The sequence below is a fragment of the Neolamprologus multifasciatus genome, chromosome 17 (assembly GCF_963576455.1).
Source record: "Neolamprologus multifasciatus chromosome 17, fNeoMul1.2, whole genome shotgun sequence".
Classification (NCBI taxonomy): Eukaryota; Metazoa; Chordata; class Actinopteri; order Cichliformes; family Cichlidae; genus Neolamprologus; species Neolamprologus multifasciatus.
Window position 1 is genome coordinate 24,312,460 of NC_140455.1, and position 20,394 is coordinate 24,332,853.

At 40.2% G+C, this 20,394-nt stretch overlaps 1 protein-coding gene across 11 annotated transcripts in view; it reads left to right on the plus strand.

Annotated features, from left to right (window-relative positions):
- magi2a (membrane associated guanylate kinase, WW and PDZ domain containing 2a) overlaps positions 1-20,394 on the plus strand; it is a 274,050-nt gene that overhangs the window by 170,411 nt on the left and 83,245 nt on the right. For all 11 annotated transcript variants that reach the window (XM_085138367.1, XM_085138368.1, XM_085138370.1 and 8 more), the window contains exons 3-5: positions 12,735-12,854; positions 17,562-17,777; positions 20,112-20,322. In XM_085138367.1, the coding sequence (XP_084994493.1) occupies positions 12,735-12,854; positions 17,562-17,777; positions 20,112-20,322 (547 nt within the window). The remainder of the gene's footprint in view (positions 1-12,734; positions 12,855-17,561; positions 17,778-20,111; positions 20,323-20,394) is intronic.

A 20,394-nucleotide genomic window follows, 5' to 3' on the forward strand; every position in this document is an offset into this window, starting at 1 on the left:
TGGAGGATTAGCCTGACAAAACAGCACTTTCACGTCCCTGATCACTGCCTATGCACACTCTGAAAAACACCCACCCAAATGAATGACATCAGCGTTCCCTTAATCTCTATATCTCTGCCCTCTTTTTTTCCTTCATGTATTTTTCCCCTCTCTTTATACCTCCTCCTCGTCCACTGTGTGTGTGAATGTGATGCACCCGTCCTCGCCGGATTCCGAGAGATATTGAAATAGCTGCAGAGAAAATGAAACGGCCTTCTTGCGTTTTCCGTGATATTTTTGGGGGGCATCTCTCTAGATTAAAGTTCGCTGACACGAACGCTCGCTCAGCTGCTGTCTGTCAGGGGTCTCCTCCGCAGCTCTGAATAATTATAGGAGTGTTTTTTTTTCTTTTATTCTTTTTCATTTCAACTTTGCGCCTGCCGCAAACGTGATGGCTTTGATCCCTGTGGAAGTTGAGATGCTGAGCAAGACCAAAGGAGATCTCTCTTAGCCTATGGAGAAACACGAAGGCTTAGAGGAAGCTTGAGATACAGTTAAAGAATCCATTCACATCTTCTCACAAGAGAAACAGGAGCGAGAATAGAAGAGCATGCTCATCTCTCAATGATAAAAGACTTCATGATGACATCCCTGCATAGGGGTAGGTTGTTTTTATACTTTGTATATTTATCTTTTCTGCATACAGTATTACATTTGTAGGATAGATTTACAAAAAACTTCCATATGAGTTACACCCTGAATGTCAGCATTGGTACTTGTTGCTGCCAATTTTGGGGATTCACAGTCATGTCTTGCCTTAAATGAGTTTGTCACAGCACTTAATCAACACCAAGAGGTCTTTTAAATGACTGGATGATCTGTCACTAGTAATTTATCAGTTGTTTGTGTGACAGCTCTGCATGAAGAAACATCTACATTGAGTGGGTGTGGATGTGGACTAATGTGATGAGTATTACACAGTACAACTCCATGACACTCAGTTTGATTCAAGCTGCAGCCCAGAACTCAAACAAGTCCAATTTACTATCTTATAAGACAATTAAAAATAGCAGATTGTTGGAAAAAGTTAGATCATTAAAGAAGTTAGTGTTTGACATTATGGAGATGAATTTTAAGATCATTTATTAATCATTTCAACTCCAAATAGATTTGAATCCAATTGCATGCACACTTAATTTTAATCGTAAAATTGTTGACTACATTATAGTAGCTGCTGTATGTACTGCAGACAGTGCTGAGTTATGATTTGAAAATCCTATATTTATATTTAGTATATGTTTTTTTATTTTTCATTTTGCTCTATAAAAATATAATATCGGTGCGTATTGGACAATATATAAACCAATGCTTTTATACAGTCACGTGAAAATAAGAGTTTAAGGACAGCAGCCGCACTATTTCATTGATTTAACAGCTTGTAGAACCCCTTTTAGCAGAAATAACTGGTTGTAATCATTTTCTGTTTGTTTTTATCAGTTGTGGAAGACTTTTGGCCCACTATACTTTACAAAGTTGCTTCAGTTCGTTGAAGTTTGCAGGCATTTATTGATGCGCAGCTCTCTTAAGGTTCTGCCACAGCATTTCAATCAGGTTGAGGTCTGGACTTTGACTGGACCATTACCACACCTTCTTTTCTTTTTCTTTTTCAGCCAGTAGATTTGTCGTGCTTCAGGACCCAGTTTTAACCAAGCTTTAGCTGTCGGACACATGGCCTCACATTTGACTTTAGAATACTTTGGTATTCAGAGGAGTTCATATGCAACTTTGCAAATCTTATGCCCTGCTGCCATGCTCTTTTTAGAGAGAAGAAGCTTTCTCAGGGCAACTCTTCCAAACAGACCATACTTATTCAGTCTTTTTCTAATTGTGCTGTCATGAACTTTAACATTTACAATGCTAACTGAGGCTTGTAGAGTCTGAGATGTAGCGCTTGGATTCTTTGCAGTTTAGTATAGCAAGTATTGCATGGTCTGATCCTAGAGTGAATTCTACACCTAGGACAAATGCGGCCTTTTCTGTCATGCGAGTCCTTTTCACATGACAGTATACCAACCAATATGTTGGCTCATATATATTGGTGACACTCTGACTTGAACGTAGGGAAGTCAAGACAAAAATACAAAGAACCTCTCAGCTATTCAGATTGCAGGACTTTTAAATTGCAATAAAAACATTTTTAACTCACATTTTGACTTACCAATGTTTAGAAGCTCCATTTTTATTGAGTGCCAATTATTAAACTCTTTCAGATGTCAACGTGTTATGCCATAAAAAGTGAAAAACTCTGCTCAGCTTATGTGTCACATCAGTTAACTGCATTAATACGTGTTCATCCCATCTACGGAGAAATCTTGTCACATTTTGACAGGTTATTGCAGTATCAGATGCTACGACCTGTTCCAACTTCAGTAGTTTGGTAGGCTTTTCGGGGCTCTGCTCGAACTTTAAACTGACATGTGATTGAATAAATTAGATTTCAAGCAGCTCTCATTGGTCTTCACGCATGAGCTTGGAGCGACTGAGTCTCCATGAATATATAATTACTTGCATCTTTGCACCAGTAGAATAGTATTTGAAGTATTTATATACGACTTTTATTTTCCTACAATAGGATTCAGAGGAAAGTGCCCTTATGGATATGTGAGCTGTTGGGAAAATGCCCACTGAGAGTCTTTTTGGTGTACCAGAGTGTTATTTGTGCATTTGTTATGCAGCAAGCATTGGCTACTGTGAGCTGACAAACAGCAAGAAACTGATGCTGAGTAAATATCATGCAAAGTGCTTTGCATAGGAGAAAACCCAAGTGACTGTTTAGTCAGACAAAATACAAATTAAAAAGAAGTGAGCAGATCTCCTGCAATATCTCTCCTGCTGGTTTATCTCTTTAATGTCCATTAAAATTTACAATTTATTTAAGGAATGCTTGTGAATGTCTTGTAGTACTACCTTTAACATAGAAAATTCTGCTCTGCATAATTATTTTCCCTGTTAATCCCCGCTTTTCCCACCTCTTTATCTCTTTATCAGCCCTCTCTTTATCAGGAAGGAAGCAGTCATTAATATCTCTGGCTGCATTACAGGCGGTCCACCTAGCACCTCCTGGAGGGCAGAGCTATTAATGGAATTCAGGGAGGGCGGCAGAGGGCCAACAGGCAGGGGAGTGTGGTTCAGTGCTTGGCTTTCTCCAATCTATCCCACATTACTGGCTGTCAATAAGCAGGAGAGCAACACGCAGTCATTCTCACCGAGCTTGACTGAACTCGAATGAACCTAAAATTTCATTAAGAGGGCTATAGGACAAAAACATTACGTATTTTTGGTCAGGAACCAAGAGTGAGGTTTTGTATCTATGAACTAAAGCATTCAATATGATTAGATTTTAAAGGAGCAGAATTAACTTTGAACGTGAAAACAGCAGCATCCTCCACACTCCCAGTTCAGCAGACATTATTGCCACCTAAATGATACGTACTCACAGTTTATTAAGACCCTGCTCTTTATCATCGCTGGAAACAGTGAATAAGCACATTGCTACTCTTGCTGTCTATGAAGGCAAAGTGCAGTGAAAGCAGCTTTCAGTGGCGTGGTACAGCATTTCACTGTCCTCCATCAGTCCATTTGCCCACAGGCAGCTGCTGAATGGGAAACTAATCCATCTCTCTAATGCAATGGCATTACAGCTGCCCGTCACTTCCTAATTGGCTAATGGTTAGATTTGGATGGTTACAATAGGCCATGCTGACACTGTTTTAGACAGTCAAAACAAAGGGTTTTGGGGCGGTGGAGTTCAGGGTCGGCCTTAAGCACAAAACTGGTCTTTTTTGAGGTTGTAAGGTGTCTAATCCTGTCTTTGACCTCAACATCTTAACACAACTACTTTTTCTTTAATTTGAATAAACATGATGAATGTGCTACTGTAGTGTTAAACTTGTAGAGGCATTTTCTTCTTCTTTTCAGTTTCTTTAAAATTTAAAAATGAATTCATGGAGGTAAATTGCACAATGACTTTTATGCTTTGATGCGGTGAGATTATGCAGGGGAGGTTGCAACGCCGTAGCTAAATGAAAATGCTATTACTCTGCCCATAGGAGATTTGTGTGATTAGAATATGAAACATATGAGAGGGAAAATGGAAAAAGAGGAGAGACTTTAGCAAAGAGTAGTAGACATGTGGACACTATTTTTTCCTTTCCCTGCAGTCTGTCACTTCACTATGGCTGTTACCTAGACTACCTACTTTCTCACATTCACACACAGCATCATATATACGACACTAAGATGATTCAAGACGAGCATTCACTCTGTGGCTAGCGCCTGTATTTTATTGTGCATGTTTTATTTATTTAAACCAGAGAGAATGAGATGGGCACATTAAAGTAACAATACAAACAAGCTGTTATGTTATGTCCATCCAAAGCTGTTGCAATAACAATAAAATACATGTGGGGCTATCGTTGTTATATTCATTTAAGAATGTTAACAACTGCCATTATCAATTATCAGAAGAAAAGTTAAAACAGTGGGCTGCACAGAAAGCAAATAAAATAAACACAACTTGTTTCACCCTAACTGTATTGCTAAAATTCATTTCTTTTTGTTGTCAGGAATATGTAACATGTTTTCTTGTTACATATTCCTGACAACAACAATAGTAAACAATCCAAGCAATCATTTGCAGCCAATAAGAGCCAAGGTGTGTTTAGTAAGATATTTTCCTTCGACCTTGCCTGGCTACTTCACCAAGCCGACTGATTTTTCCAACACTGTGAAGGAAACAGATGTTTTTTAATTGAAGAACGGTCCAGTGAGCACCGCAGGAGAACTAACGAATAGCCAATTAGTGCTATAGATATTAACGCCACTATCCAGGGTTGTTTTAAATGACCAGAGCCTGCACCCCAAAGGGCTTGGCCACTTAATGACAAATGGAGGAACTTTGTAAACTGTTTACTTTGCTTGTTCCACCGTAAATCCACAGTGGCTATGAATCAGGATCTACTTGAAAAGATGATAGATTTAATTGAATGTACTGGTCTCCAGTGCAGTTGTAAAGGACCTGCACGTCCACAATAGCAATTGAAAAATATATAAATGTAAGAAAACTTTAGTTTTGTCGGGCATGGCAAACAGACACATAACAAAATATCTGTACAAAAGCAAATTTTTGATCTCTAAATAAATTAATTAAAAGATCATAATCTAGCAGATCATTATGGGCGTTATGCACTCATTTTACCACACACATATGCACAACCCATAAAATCCAAACAGTTCTTTATGCTTGATGAGTTTGCCGAGGTTCATGATTTTATAAGATTTTGGATCACCACTTTTGAGGAGGAGGAGCAGTTTAAATATAAATCTGGCATTTCTAAGTGACGCTCTAATGGTCATCTGTATTCAGATTGGCGCCAGTTTGGAGCAGGTTGGACAATACGTTTTTGAGTTACAGCAATTTCGTGCTTCATGGCAAAATATCAAAATGGGCCATGCTGCCAGGGTCGTGACATTTGATGAAAAGTCACAGTTTTCAAAATAAAATAACCTAAAGAGGCTGAGCAGATGGCACTGGTCATTTCCTGTTGTCACTAGGTGGTGCTGTGACTGTTATTGAAAATTGGCATAAAGAAAGGTTCGGGGGCGGACCTTTATCAAACATGATGAATCATAAATAACGTTTATGACAAACTGGACAATGTGTCAGCCAATGACAGAAATTTTAAATCCCCACTTTAGCATCAAACTCTTTAGGTTTACTGACCAAAGATTAAGCTGATCCTATTAAAGCCCTTAGGCAGATTTTGAAAAAGTACATCACCTTGAAATTGCAAAAATGAGCCTTGATTTTTTTTACCCTAATATTCTGTAAGAGAACATTACACTCAGTTTAAAGCAAAAACATCAAAGATAAACATTTGCTTTACTTTCCATATTTTTCTTTGCTTTTAGACCACACTGTGTAACTGTATGGAAATGATTTGTTTGAATTCTTATGGTACAATCTTTTCCTCAGGGCCCGTGCACACGCTTTGATTCCCTATCATAAATACACAGTACAACATCTCTCTGTCATGCTTCAGGACATTCTCTGGATATGAATCTGTTGTTTCAAAATAGAGGCCAATGTTTCTGCTTTCCAGAGACTGTCTGGGTCCCTGTTGCACTTTTTTGTATTGCCTACAGTTAAGTTCAAATTGTGCGCAGGTTACAGTGATTTTATTCTCAATGTGCAACTGTGAGGCAGAACACAGAGGTCATGCATTTCATCTGGTGTATTTGATTAACATACAGATGGGCTCAGAGCTATGTTAATGTATTCTGTAGGAGCACTAGTCCCAGTGTGAAACCACTACAGGTGTTAGCTTTGACAGGGGCATCCGATAATGGTGCTTGGCTGCACAAGTGAGGGCTGGACTCGTGGCCCGTGACTGTGGAGTTGTATCTGGCTTGAGAACTTACTTGAGAGCAGCAGGATGGCTGTAGGCTACGAGGGCCGCAGCCCACGCTACAACTTAAGCTGCTCTCTCATCCGTTCCTCTTTTTTTACACCTGTACTCACTTCTCACTCTCACTCAGCATACAAACAGCTCAGTGCGATGTTCTCATTGTTAACTTTCTGCCATTCTGTGTTTCTTGTTTTGCATCTCCAGGGAGAAAACAATAATTTATTTTCACATGCTAACAACAAGGAAATGAGCTGCTATTTGCTAAAGTACTCAATGGCATTGTCTATCTCTTCCCCTGTCTTTGAAGACTGTCCTAGACTCTAAAGATGTAAAGGTGGATTTATACATCTGTTTAAGAGCGCAACACGTCTGCTATAGATGCCTCATGTGTAGAAACGAAATGTTCTTTAGAGATGTATTTTATTTTTTCACAGTACCACCAAACTGTGTCATGCATTGTCAGGCCGGATGATTTAGTTTCAGTTTGAAGCTTGTCAGGCTTGCACAATTGCTTTCAGAAAAATAATAGCTTATAGGTTGAATTAACAACTATTAGTGATTGATTGCAGACATTGAACTACACTAGTGCCCTCTTTTTTTAGAGGCTCAGAAGTAACTGGACAATTGACCGACAAGGAGTTTACAGTCTGGGTGAGGTCTGCTGCTTTTTTATTTTATGAGCAAGTAATCAGAGAGAAGATCTGAAGTTGAACTGAAGTGTAGATGCTCAGGGAAACTCTCAGTGTGAGGTCCAAAGACGTGTTGCTGTAGAGAGAAACTAAAAAACTTTAGGAGGGGCAAAATCAACAATCTGATACATTATTCTCAAAAAGAAGGAATGTGCTGGTCAACTCAGCAACACTAAAAGGCCTGAAAGACCAGGAACACTGTTGATCAGGTGGGCGTATCATTGTCAAAGTCTAAAGAGATGCCTTCATCAATGGAAATACAGAAGGTTTACAACAAGGTGTAAACCACAGGTTACACTCAAGAACAGGAAGGCCTTAGACTTTACCAAGAAACATCTGAAAGATCTTTACCAGGATTTTATTTTGACAGATGAATGAGAAGAAGAGAAACAGCTCACAAACTGAAGCACACACACATCATCTGTGAAACACGATGGAGGAAATGTTATATATGGCTGCCAATGGAACTGGGTCACAAGTGCTTATTAATGGTGCGACTGCTGATTGAAGTAGCTGAATGAATCCTAAAGTATTCAAGGCTATACTCTGTGCTCAGACACAGCCAAATGCTGCATAAGTGATCAGTTGGTGCATCACTGTGCAAACGGATAATGACCCAAAACATTCAGCAAAAGCAACCCAAAACTGCTTTAGCTGTTTTGGCAAAAGGTGTTTACTGGTTTACTGGTGTTTGCAGTAAAGCCCTAGCAGACCATCTGAAGGGAGGATAAACACAGCACTTGGTGATGTCTATGAGTTGTAGACATTTCAACTCAAGAGTCTCAGTGCAGTTGTTTTTGTCTGCACCCACGTGAATTTACTGGGTTCGCACCTGCCCTAAATCACACCTGGACCAAGTGGGAAAACCAATCAGAGTCCAAAGTGTAAGTTGGAAGGTGTGAAAATCACTTCTGGTTATCTGTTAAGGTCTATTTCTCTTTCTCTCTATCTTCAGTCATTATTTCAAAATAAAGAAGACCGTAGCAAAAAAGGATGACTGTGATTTAAAAACACACACACACAAAAACTGAAACTGCTACAATTCTTTTGGTCAAATTGCACCTCCTGTTCACTTTTGAAATGCTAATCAAATGCTAAAAGGGAAGTCTTACTTACTTTCTTTTTCTAAACTGGTAGAATATGTTTTTTGCTGCTAGGGTAGTATTCAGTTTTTCCCACTTCAAACATCAATGAAACATGTTTGTGCTCAAAGTTTTGTCTGCTATTTTTAAGGAGAGCTTCACACACTCCTGAAACACACCTAAGGGGATTTCTTTTTAACTAAATTACGAACTAAATTATGAACAAAGTAGTAAATCTTGATAAGTGTCCAAGACTTTTATACATAATCACGACTTACCTTCCTAAAGAAGTACTGCGCACTTGAGCGGGGTGTTTCTATTTTCACAGATCAGCACTAAAGGATCATGACCCACATACAAAGGACTGAAAATCGAGAGACATTGTGGGTGCTTCCTTTTAGAAATTGTCACCCTAGAGAAGTCCTACCAGAAGATTCGGCTAAATATAGCCCCCCAACATCAAAGGTCCTCTTTGAAATTTGTGTGTATGTGTGTCTGCTGCTCAGTCAGGAGCTCTGCCTGGGAGGGAGGCTAATCTGACGGGTACACAAGCCCCCATGCAGACAGACACAATCAAGAAGCTCTTCTCCTCTGGAGGTGCAGCACAAACAGAAACACAAAAATACTTTTTTACGTAGACCACGGTGTTCCCTGCTGCTCATTTGCTCTTATCAGCTCACATGACTTACTCTCTCAGCAGGTTCCAGCTTGATGTTTTAGTTTTGACAGTAAATTTCTATTTGAGCGTCTGAAAAAGTGCATACAGGGTGCCACTTTAGTTCATGAAATAGTCATGTCAGTATCATGTGCTCGAGAAATGAAAGGGTTCCTCTGAGTGAATCTTATGCAAACAAAGTCGGGCGCTGCAGTCCCCAGGACACCAGCTGATCATTGATTCTTTTCGGGGTTTGTTCTCTCCATTTAAGCACCAATAATCAGCCTGTTAACAAGAAGAAATGAAAAGGTTTGACACAAAGGTTAACGGCATGCAGCTGGTTTGAAGTAAAGAAGATGTTTTGTTGTTCACAGCAAAAATGTTCAATTAAGTAAAAATTCTGGGATAGTTTTTGCCTTTATTTCAGAGCAAAATATTGAAAAGACAGATAATCTGACAACATAGAGACTGGGAATGACAAGAAACACACACAAAAAATGATTAAAGCGTATATATTTTCAATTGCATATTTTATTTTTGGACTCTATTACCATAGCTCTGCATGATCCACAGTTCAAAATGGTTCAGATTTATCTCATACTAGACCTTGCAGCTCCCGTTCAGTTTATCAGCATTAAAACATTTTAGCTCCTTTTCTTCTCCTGTTAAGCTAGCTTGCATCTTACTGGCTATAACTCATCAACAAAAGATTAAGCTTATTCAAACTTCATCATTGACTATGAAGAGCGTTTATACTTGTGTGTGGTGTGCCTACTATGCTCCACTGTTTCACTGTCAAAACACTAACGTTTTCTTTTTGAGAGTTCATTTCATTCATCTCATTTTGAGCCAATTGAAAAAGCAGTGGCAGAACAAACAGCCAGATTTCAATCGGAGGAAACGAAGATATGAAACAGGACACTCACAGACGATGTAGGCTAGGGAGGTGCATGTTAGGTTTCAGAAGGTCTCTAGATTTAAGGAAGAATTTTAAATTCCACCTTTCTTTTAATATATATTTGGGCCTTAATGTGATAAGGTAAGATAAAAAAGCTGGGCAAAAGAGCAGGGCTAACACACACCATGAATTTGAATCCGTGCCTTTGCCTACAATAACAACATAAGGCTGCTCAACAGAGTGAGCTAAACTTACACCCTAAATGCAGCATTTAACACTCGTGGATGGGGCATCTGTGCACTTATCCAAAGCCAGATCTGTGTGCCTGATTCACCGTGGTGCATTCATGGCCCTTTGGCTACACAAAGTGACATTTGTAGGTAAGCAAACTACAAAGATGTGGTTGTGTGCAGTCCTCCAAAACCCGACAGCATGTAGCCTACCAGGGATGATGCTATACGTAGGTTGAACGCTGACTAGTTGTAATGTGGGCTTGAACAGGGAACAGAGTGACTGACACAGACAGTAGACAGAAGTGTTGACTTTGACAACATATTTTGATTTAGTTTTAGTCCTAATTTAGGCATCTAAATTATTTTAGTCTAGTAGACTAAATCTAAAGTTGCTTTGTCATTTTTTACCAGCGAGTTGCTCCATACATTTAACAAAGCATCTCAGTTTCCTTGACAACAAAGACAAAATGTGTCTATATGTCAAATCTTCTCTTCCTCCCAAGCGCTGACATTTTGTCACGTTTTCATGAGCATCAGGAAGCATAGGAGCTAGTTGTTGTACTGTACTGCTTCCTGGTGGCAGAGAAAATGTGCCTGTCTAACCTTACAGCACCAGAAGATTACTTCTCATTGGATCGCTTCCAAACTCGTTCCGCCTTTCTCTCATCTCTCCAGAACATTTTCTTTAACTTTTTATTTGTTGATGGAAGTGTCAACACATTTCATCATAGTTTTTGTCCTCATGCATACATTTTTATTTAGTTATCGATGTCGTCGATGAAAACTGTGACGAAAAAATACTGTAACTTCAGTCTCAGATAGAAGCTGAAGGACCAGCAGCAGATCGGTGGTTTCATATATTTTGACAGTGATGACAGTAAGTGATGACACATGGCTACATGTGGATAATGGTCTGCAAAGCTGTGGGTAGGCTCTGCATAGGACCAGTGCACAACAAAGCCTTTCCTTTGACAGGACCATATTAGTGATATTGATTCTCTGAATTTATTAAGAACCAAGAGCAGAAAGAAGTGGAGTGTTTCAAACACTCTGAACATGAGCTTTTTGTTTACCTGTTTGCTTTTGTCCAAACTTCACTATTTAAAGCGGTGACCCCTTTTAACCCTTGGGTGCCCTGAAGATTAGGGGGCTTAAAAAATGTTAATTGGATTCAGATTTTTTCAGTTCCAAACTTTAAAATCTTAAGAAGTTTAAGCTCGGGCTGATGATGTTGATCACACTTTCTAAATGCTGACACATGAAAGAAGCAGACCTCAGTGAGTTCATACACCCCATGTGAGGCTCAGTCACGTCTGATGGCAAAGTTGTTTATACCTGATCCAAGTGGCTGCATTTCAAATGCGAATAGCGCATGCACTTTTTTGGATACTCTCTCCTTCAAAGCATTCAGCCTCACTCTTGTTTGTACATATGAGAAGTGATTGAAGTGATCAGACGGCTTGAGAGAAGATCAAACCCTCTTCTTGCTCTCTCACCTCCACGCGCGTTGCCAAAGAGGGCAAGATTTTCTGATTGTTGTTGCTGAAAAGTTCAAGTATAAAACACAAACCATGCAAATGTCTCTAAACTGCCCGATCTTGATGTTGGCCGACTTGCAGCCTCGAGAACCTCAAGGAGTTTTTCAGCCTTTAATGTAAACCCTTTAGGGGCAGTAAGATGAAGTAGGCTTACTGATTCTATCCCCTTTCTTCTTATTCATGAAGTGAACCAAGAAAAACTAACAATTTCATCCTCTTGGGCTCTTAAGCGTACCCATTTTCCCACTTGGTAGTTTTAAGATTAGCTCTTTAACTGATGTAGCTCTGTTTATACAGTTAAAAGTGCAGTAATCTGTGTTTATGGAAACTGAAACCTGCGTACTTTTGGCTTTTCTTGGCCCACATCTACACAACACACAAACTTTTACAGGCATTGTTTGAAACTTGTAATGCAGGAGCGATGTCATCTAGCCTCACATAAAGTCAAATCACCCCATGCTGCGTACAAGGGGCGATCGGTGGCACAACGCTCCGCCGTTAACTTTAAAACACACAGTTGGATACTTTATAGTCAGGCTTTAACAAGTGTGGTTTACAGGCTCTGCTTTAGTGTGAGTAACGCTCCCTCAGATGTGAAAACCCATTCAGCACCTCAGGGGTAGAGTGCTGCGTGTTATCACAGCTGGGATCAGTTTTAACTAGTCTAATTAGCACACAGCTATGAAAATGTATTTAGGAAGTCATTTGTACCTCATTTTAACATTGTAAACACTTTGACACACTTTGTTTTAGTAACTGGAGGAGAAATGATGGTCGTGACTTGACTTAAAATGCTGCTACCACAGGGTAAAATATTTTCACCGCACCCGTGTTCCTGTCAGCTGGCAGGACCGCTGCTCCTGTCAGGGAGTCCTCGACATGCTGTCAACTCCATGCAAATTGATTTGATTTCTCCTCTTGGTGTCCAAATTGCATCACTTAGCTCCTGAAATCATACCTTGCCACTTCTCCTCTCTGTTAAATATTCAGGCTCAGCTGTACAAAGGATGGGACAAAAAAAGGAATGTAAAGATAGGGAATTTAATGAATAGAGCTGGGCCGGGGTCAGCTTGTGTAAGCTCTGGCTTGTTCTGATCGTCTCGAAAACACTGAAAAAGACTCACCCTTAATCAAAGTCGCCCTCTCATTCAGTAGTTATTCACATTATAGCTCTTCTTGCTTATCTTCTGCAGGCACAACCAGGCAGCCCAAGGAAGGAGAGGTCCCGGGGGTGGATTATAATTTCGTGACCATTGACCGGTTTATGGAACTGGAGAAAAGTGGAGCCCTGCTAGAGAGTGGAACATATGAAGGTAAGGATTTATTTAAGACACGCTTAATAACGCGTATGATTGCGGCCATTCTTCTTTGTGATATTTCTATATTTTTTTTAAGAAATGTATGCTTCAGTGTGGCACTATGGGTAGTTTTCAGCAGCTTGAATGATTGGGGCTCATCACCTCACGTCCACACACTTCCCCCACACTTACAAGTCTGCTTCCATTTATCCATCTTTTGGCTCTATGGAGATGAGAGTGAAATCTGACACGAAGGACACTAAAATCAATCTAAAGTAAATTCTCAATGAAACACACACACAAACACATACAGTATTTTCATGCTGGCTTTTTCTTGGCTCACTTGAGTCTGAGCTGCAGTGGCTTTTCAGGCTCCTAATCCAGACAAACAGATACTCTCTTCCATCTCTTTCCTTTGGTCAGACAGGCCTGAGGCTTAGATTTTAAACCACTCAAAAAGTCCAGCGCCTAGTTTGCCTGTCCACCTCCAACTCTCAGGAGACCCCTACCATTATATAGATAACACATAGCAGCCGACTTTCTTCTCTCCCACCTGACTCCAGTCTCTGTCAGCCTGCCGCCCCTGCAGGATGGAGCAAAAAAAAAAAAAAAGGAAATTGGAGATGGCCAATTTAATGGTCGGTTGCCAGAAGCAATGTTAGATCCTTTTGGCGATGGGAGCTGCCTTCCATGGGGAGAGGGAGACAGAGTTTCTTCTTGCGCGGTCGCTCGGCCATCATACAGCCTTTTATACATTTTAATAATTTAATGGCCAATTAGATGTGGAAGAAAGGAGGAAGGCATGGATTTTAAAGCTGCCTGGTAAAAAAGGAGAGAGGTTTGACTTGTTAGTAGGGGAAAAAAATGGGAATTTCTCAGGTTCAATTCCTAGAAAACGTTTCCCGGAGAAAAACAAACATCCAAAGTCCAAACATCTTACTGTTTTGCTCTAATTTTTAGCAAATATCTTTAATCAGCTAAGTCACAAAGTGAAAGAAACTCCAGTTTTTCTTCCTCAGTTAATTTCCACTTACTTTTTCACAGTTGTTATTTTAATTAAAATGGTGTTCTTCAACTTATAAAACAGGAGTCTGGGTGGTCATTTAATGATAGCGTAAAAATATGCCATTGCCATTCGTTTTCATTATTCCAGCGTAATAAAATAATCTTTTTGTTTTTTCATGTTTTGATTGTGAGCTCTAAATATTACAATAACCGTACACCTCAGGTTATATTTGCTGTAATGATGAAGCTCGTCAGATAGATAAAGCCATCTGTTACACCATGTGAATGCCAGTTAGAGCCAACATTAACTACTAGGTAGTGAGTTCCAACCAAAACCAGCTGCAACATTTCTACATATATTGTTGCACAGAGCGATATGAAATGGACAAAGTGACTGTAATTTGAAATAGCTTTAGGGTTGGCTGTTATGGAAGCAGATGTTTACATTTACCCCTCTTCCCCATCGAGGATACCCCAGGGAGGGCCGTTACCTCTGCAGAATCTGGTGGGTACATGAAAAGTGTAGCTTAAGCTTTAAAAAATTGCAAAAACAAATGCATTGGAGTGCGCCTGAACAAGTTTTACCAAAACAGTGACAATAACTAAAAGGCAATGAAAAAGCAAAATGTTATTTGTAAATGATTGATGGGCGGGAGGAGTACTAGCGGATGATTTTGTTCAGCGGTGCAGGAGAGATCCTCACTTATCTGGATATGAACCATCTGAGACCAGAGCGATGGTGATCGACTTCACATGGACTACACAGCCCACGTCTTTTCTTGCACATGTGTGTGCACATCGACAACAGGTGGAACTTGAAAATGCTTCTTGTATATCAAGGCTGATGATTAGGCTCTACTTTCTTTCTGTCAGTTGTAGAGAGTTTGGTGTAGTCTGCTGAAGGAACAGAGATGCTGTGGTGGAGATGAGGTCTCAGAATAAACTGTTATCCATCGTTTTTTCTTTTCTATTTATTTTGCTGAGAAAAAAATCCGTAACAGTATGGATACAACATAGACATGGCTTTCAGTACCTAAAGGCTGCATTATTTTTAATCACCACCAGGGGGCTGGCTCCCCTGGTTGCACAAAGCTGTCCAGTTGTATAGAAGTCTATAGGAAAATTACTGTCAGCTGCCTTGCTGTGCTCTGTGTTCTGAGGACTTTGTTGGCTAAATCACTAGTTCCAACTCATATTCAATAAAATATGAAGTTCATTTTGTAAATTATGGTTATTATTAGAGTCAGAAAGGAGGATTATTGCCAATGAGCGTACAGTACCCTGGTTCTGTGTCAGATCCACCCCTTGCATGGCAGGTTTACATAAGGGAAAACCTTCAGTGTGAAGCTTCATAACTGGACACTACCCACTTCGATCGCTGCGTCCATCTATTTATACCGTCTCTGCTTTTATTGCATGAGTCTGTTGTGACAAAGAAATCTCAGCTCCTCGTTCCTTTTGTTTCATTTTCGATCTTTTTTTGTTAATTGAGGTGATTTCCTTCTGTTTTTTTAAGAAAAGAAGTTACTTTCAGTAACACTGTAGACTTAAATCACTGTGGCTTTTAGATGTGACAGCATTTCCACCACTTACTCAAACTTCAAAGTCCAGGTTTCTGTGATGCTTCGGGTTATTTAAGTTCACACGCGGAGTATACTTTTTCCTCAGCTTCAGCTCATTAAGGCTCCGGGAATCGTGTCTTTGGTTCAGAGGTTCTAATCCCACCAGTCTCCGTAATCTCTTTAGAACTGCTCGCTTCTATTTCTTATTGTAGCCTTTCACATTGTGAACATGATGTTTCAATAGGTGCTTCTTCATGTTTCCCTTGATATATGTGTAAAAGTTTGTCTCAGATGCTTGAGCCTAGTTAATTGCGCATAAGCCTTCATGTGCTCTAGCAGGCACACTTGAGTGGATGAGGTCACCGATTTAAAAGGAAGCCTCCAAGGAAAGTAGTGTGTGATCTTTTAAGTGACAGAAGAATCTCTCAGACTTTGGATGAATATAATCCAATGTCTCACTCCTACTCTCATCTGTTTGTTGTGCGAAAAACTCGAAAAGAAAAAGTCCGGTCAGTCACATAAAACTTGCAGTTTTTTCACTCTGCGTGAAAATGCTTTTAGAAGCTTGAGACTTTGTAACTTTGTGGTTTTATTGGTCACTTCACATCTAAAAATGCCAGCACACTTTTTTTCCCTTAGGTTTTGAGGTATTGGCTCTTCCAGTTACCCTTTGTGTGAGCATTTTATAGCATTTTCCAGCTTTTTTGAAAAAAATGATTTATCAAATCAAATCTCAACAGCACTCATTAAAATAAAAAAATATATATAAATCCATAAACATGAGGTTATGAGGTTTTCACAGTGACTGATGGAGACTGTCAACAGTACTGGACTGCTGCCAGTACTTAAACTGAATGACAGTAAAATGTAAAATCAACTTAGACGACTGTGGAAGGAGCTGTTGCATCACAGCCAAATGAAAAGCTGCAGTTCCCAGAGGTAGGGAGAGACCGAAACTAAAAGAGCGAGAGAGAGATGGTTATTATTCAGTCCAAGTCATGCAGAAACCCATAGTTATATTCCAAGGAAATCCAGGCACTGGGCTAGTAAGTGATTTATATGCAGAGGAGGTAATGAAAGAACTTCGCAATAATAAATATGCTGTTCTTTAAATGGTTGCGATTAGCTCGCAATTAGATGTGTGCAGGTCAAGATTACTTTGCAAGTGTGCACGTCTTTGTGCAGATGATGGTGAATTAGCTGGAACAACATCCAAAGTGCAGAACTCATCTGACATTACAAGGCTAACATCCTAACCCACTCTCGCTTCTCTCATCCTTACTTTCTTTATTCCACGCCCGTTCTGCTGCCTCTTTGCATCTACATTATGTACACAGGAATTATTTTTCAGTGCTGCTTTTCCTTTATTAAAATTTTATGGGAATGCAGATTTTATTTTTTTAATCTCATGTCATCTCCTGGGATTAACAGAAGCAGATATATTTACTTTTAAGACACTTAAAAAAAAAGGGGGGGGGGGGGTGTCCAACATGTTTCCTTCTGAAGAACTGAGGTTCTTTCCCGTAAAGAGGGAGAGGATAAAATGAGCCAAAATAACAGCTCTTCTAGATGCTTTCTTATATATTAGCAAACCTTTTAACTAAACATGTTCCTTTAAACACTAAGGTAAGCAATGAACCCTGAAACTGTTCAATGGGTCTGTATTTTAGAGTGTGTGTGTGGTTAGTTTAAAAGGTTTGGGGAGCTCTGAGCACCCCTGATTTGCATAAAATTGGCTAAATGTAAACTTGATTCAAATGGGGAGAAGCCAAATCAAATCCATTCAGTGAAACTGCAACACTTTGGGAACAGAACGCATTTCCCAGCTGCTGTCGTAGTCAGTGATTGGGAAGTGTGGAAATCACAGAAGCTGTGGATATATACCATCAGAGTGAGGCTGTGCTTTAGCCAAATGTTGCTTTGATCTAAAATTTGCATGTTAAGATGTCCAGAGCTTGTCAGTGATAGCCATCTTTTAGATCCCTTCATCCTGGTCTCATTTTCACAGTGAATTTGACAACTTGGTGATATTATGTAATGTATGAGAATCTAAAGTTCCTTTGCACTCTACTGTACATCTATAGCATTTGTAGAATGTCTGAAAGCGTGGCCCATAGCAAAGCTTTGATTTAAAACTCTAAACTTTGTTTTCCAGATAACTTTTACGGCACCCCAAAGCCTCCGGCTGAGCCCAGCGCTCTGCTGCTAAATGTAACGGACCAGCTGCTCCCGGGCGCCAGACCCAGCTCAGAGGGCAAGAGGAAACGCAACAAGTCAGTCAGCAACATGGAAAAAGCCAGCATCGAGCCCCCCGAGGAGGAGGAGGAGGAGAGACCCATTGTCAATGGCAACGGTGTTGCTGTCACCCCAGGTCAGTCCCGACAGCAACCTCCACAGACGCACAGGGACAAAGGTCACTTCTGCCGAAGGCTTCATCATGACAGCAGGGTCTGAGGTCACGCTTGGGCTCAGTCTGATCTGCATGTTACAGCGACAGTCTCTTTAAGGGCGGTTGCCTAGCAACAGATGCAGGAACAGATTGCTTTTACATGCATTTCTTCGAAAATGATTTTACGGCAGATTATCGCTTTTAATTGGTTACACAAATATCTTTATATGTAGTTTAATGACGTGATATATAAACAGTGAACGGCAATTCGCTCTCGCAGTGATTACCTCTGCGGCACAAACAGTTTATGATTAAAGCATTAGTGCTGCTGCTCTCTAGAATTTGATATCATTCATTAGGTACCATTTTTAAACAGTGTCTCAGAACAGATAGCCAAGGGGCAAACACATATTTTGCTCCCCAATTCAACAAAGGCCTGTAGGCTGTTTAAAAATCAACAAGGGCATTTTATTAAGTGCTTTCTCTCATTTATGAATCAGCCCTGTAGAAAGTGCTGTTATCCTCTTTGTAAATACAGAAAATTGGCAGGAAAGGGGTTTAACATTCTGTGTAACAAGGCCAAACCCCTAGAGCTTGTTGTTATCCATAAACTGATAGAGAAAGGTGCCATTCTCTGCACTGAAAGACTAGACTAAAAAGACGTATCTAAGTATACCTTCTAGTGTGTGCACTTGTTATAACAAGTAAACACACAAACACAGATACATGGAGTTGCTCCGTCACGCACTGAAACCCGTGATCACATGAATAGGCGATCATAAAAACACCATTATGAGATCAAATTTTGTGCTTCCAAATCCAGAGCCACACTTCGGTCCTGTGACTTTCTAAGATGGTTTCATGGCCTCAGGAAAAGACTTTCACTGCACAGCATCAGTCAGAGCAGCACAGAAACTGAAGGAGTCTGGGTGCTGATTTCAGCTGATCCCTGCACTTACCTTTATATAGTGCTGCAGCTGTATTTTTGGATGTAATTACGGCTATATACTATGGAGCTGTTAAGGTGATATTTTGAGAAGGGAAGTTTGGTTAAAGGATGCAATATTGGTTTCCTTTTGGCAACGAGGTCAAACAAGGTAAGATTCATGATTTGCGGAAGAAAAACAAACAGAAAATACTCAGATTAAATGTTCTAAGGGTGAAGTGATGATTTTCCTTTAAATATCATATTTGTTTTACTGGATCAGAGACATAAAATACCTGAATTGATTAAAGGAAATCAGAAGCAAAAAAAGTAAAAAAGTAGATTTTTGTGTGTTTTTTTGCATGTTATTTTACACTTTGACTTCACTTTCATTTTGTCTGGAGCCTGCCGGACATCATTGCTGTGGATGATAAAATAATATAAATCTCTGACATTGTGATCTCATTAAAACCCAGCATGTAAAAACGAAGACTTTGACACAAGCCCTACTGTATGGTAGTCAACTTTTAACGAAGCTGACATGATTTATGTTTTTACCTGCTTATGAACAGTAATCTCAATCTAATGGTAGTGGGGGTTTCTTAAAAAGGTTTTGTCATCTTTGGAGACCCCAAACTGAAACAGAGCACCACTTTTATGACCAGAATGCCATCGGTTCAAATTTGTAAATGAAGTGTTAAAAAGTTTTTATAAATCATGAGTGGAAATATCTTCAGCAATAGTGAGATGCTCAAAAACGTCATGCTGAGGCATGTTGTTTGTTAAAGTGGGCAGCTTCTCTCGGCTCAGGAGGAGTTTTGTCTCTGAAAGGGACCGAGTGTGGGCTGACCAGGAGAGCAGAAGGGGAATCAATAGAGCACAGTAGGCTCTGTGATCTAAGCAGATCACTACCTCGCGCGTTCCCTCCCATAGATTATCTCTCAATCCGCTACTTTCATTTGTCCCCTCTTCACTTCCCTCCACCAAACCTCCTCTGGGATGAGCTCACAGTTGCCATCTCTTTCTCTGTCTTCCCATTTTTCTCTCGCTAACACTTTCACACACTGCCACAACTCAAAGTAGGGCATCACCGCCTGCTACTTTCTCAATCTCTATTGTCTCCTCTGATTTATTCATCTTTCTGTCTTGTTAACCTCAATCACTCCCTCTGTTCCCTCCTGTCTTTCCCCAATGTCACCACTTCCTCTCACCTTTTTCTAATCACTCTTTCCTCTTTTTTCTGCCTCCACCCTAGCCCCTACTCTCAATCAGTCCCTTCACATTTTCCACACTTCAGCTCCCTTGTCTTTCACTCTCCTCGCCCTCCCCCGTTCCTCTCCTCTCCGATGATAATGTCATGCCTGACTCATCTTGTCCTGTTGTCACCTCAGAATCAAGTGAACATGAGGACAAGAGCACAGATGCTTCAGAGGACGTCGGCCCGCAGATCAACCCAGCAGAGGCCCCGAGCGAGGTACCCAAAGATGACGGACAGATCCCGAAGATGGCAGTGCCCAAACCAGAGGAGAACGATGAGCTAGGGCCGCTGCCAGACAACTGGGAGATGGCATACACTGAGAAAGGAGAAGTCTACTTCATAGAGTAAGTGTTTGAATGATATATGCATTCAGACTTTTCTCAGATATTCTTGAAATTGATGTTTATAAGTGATTT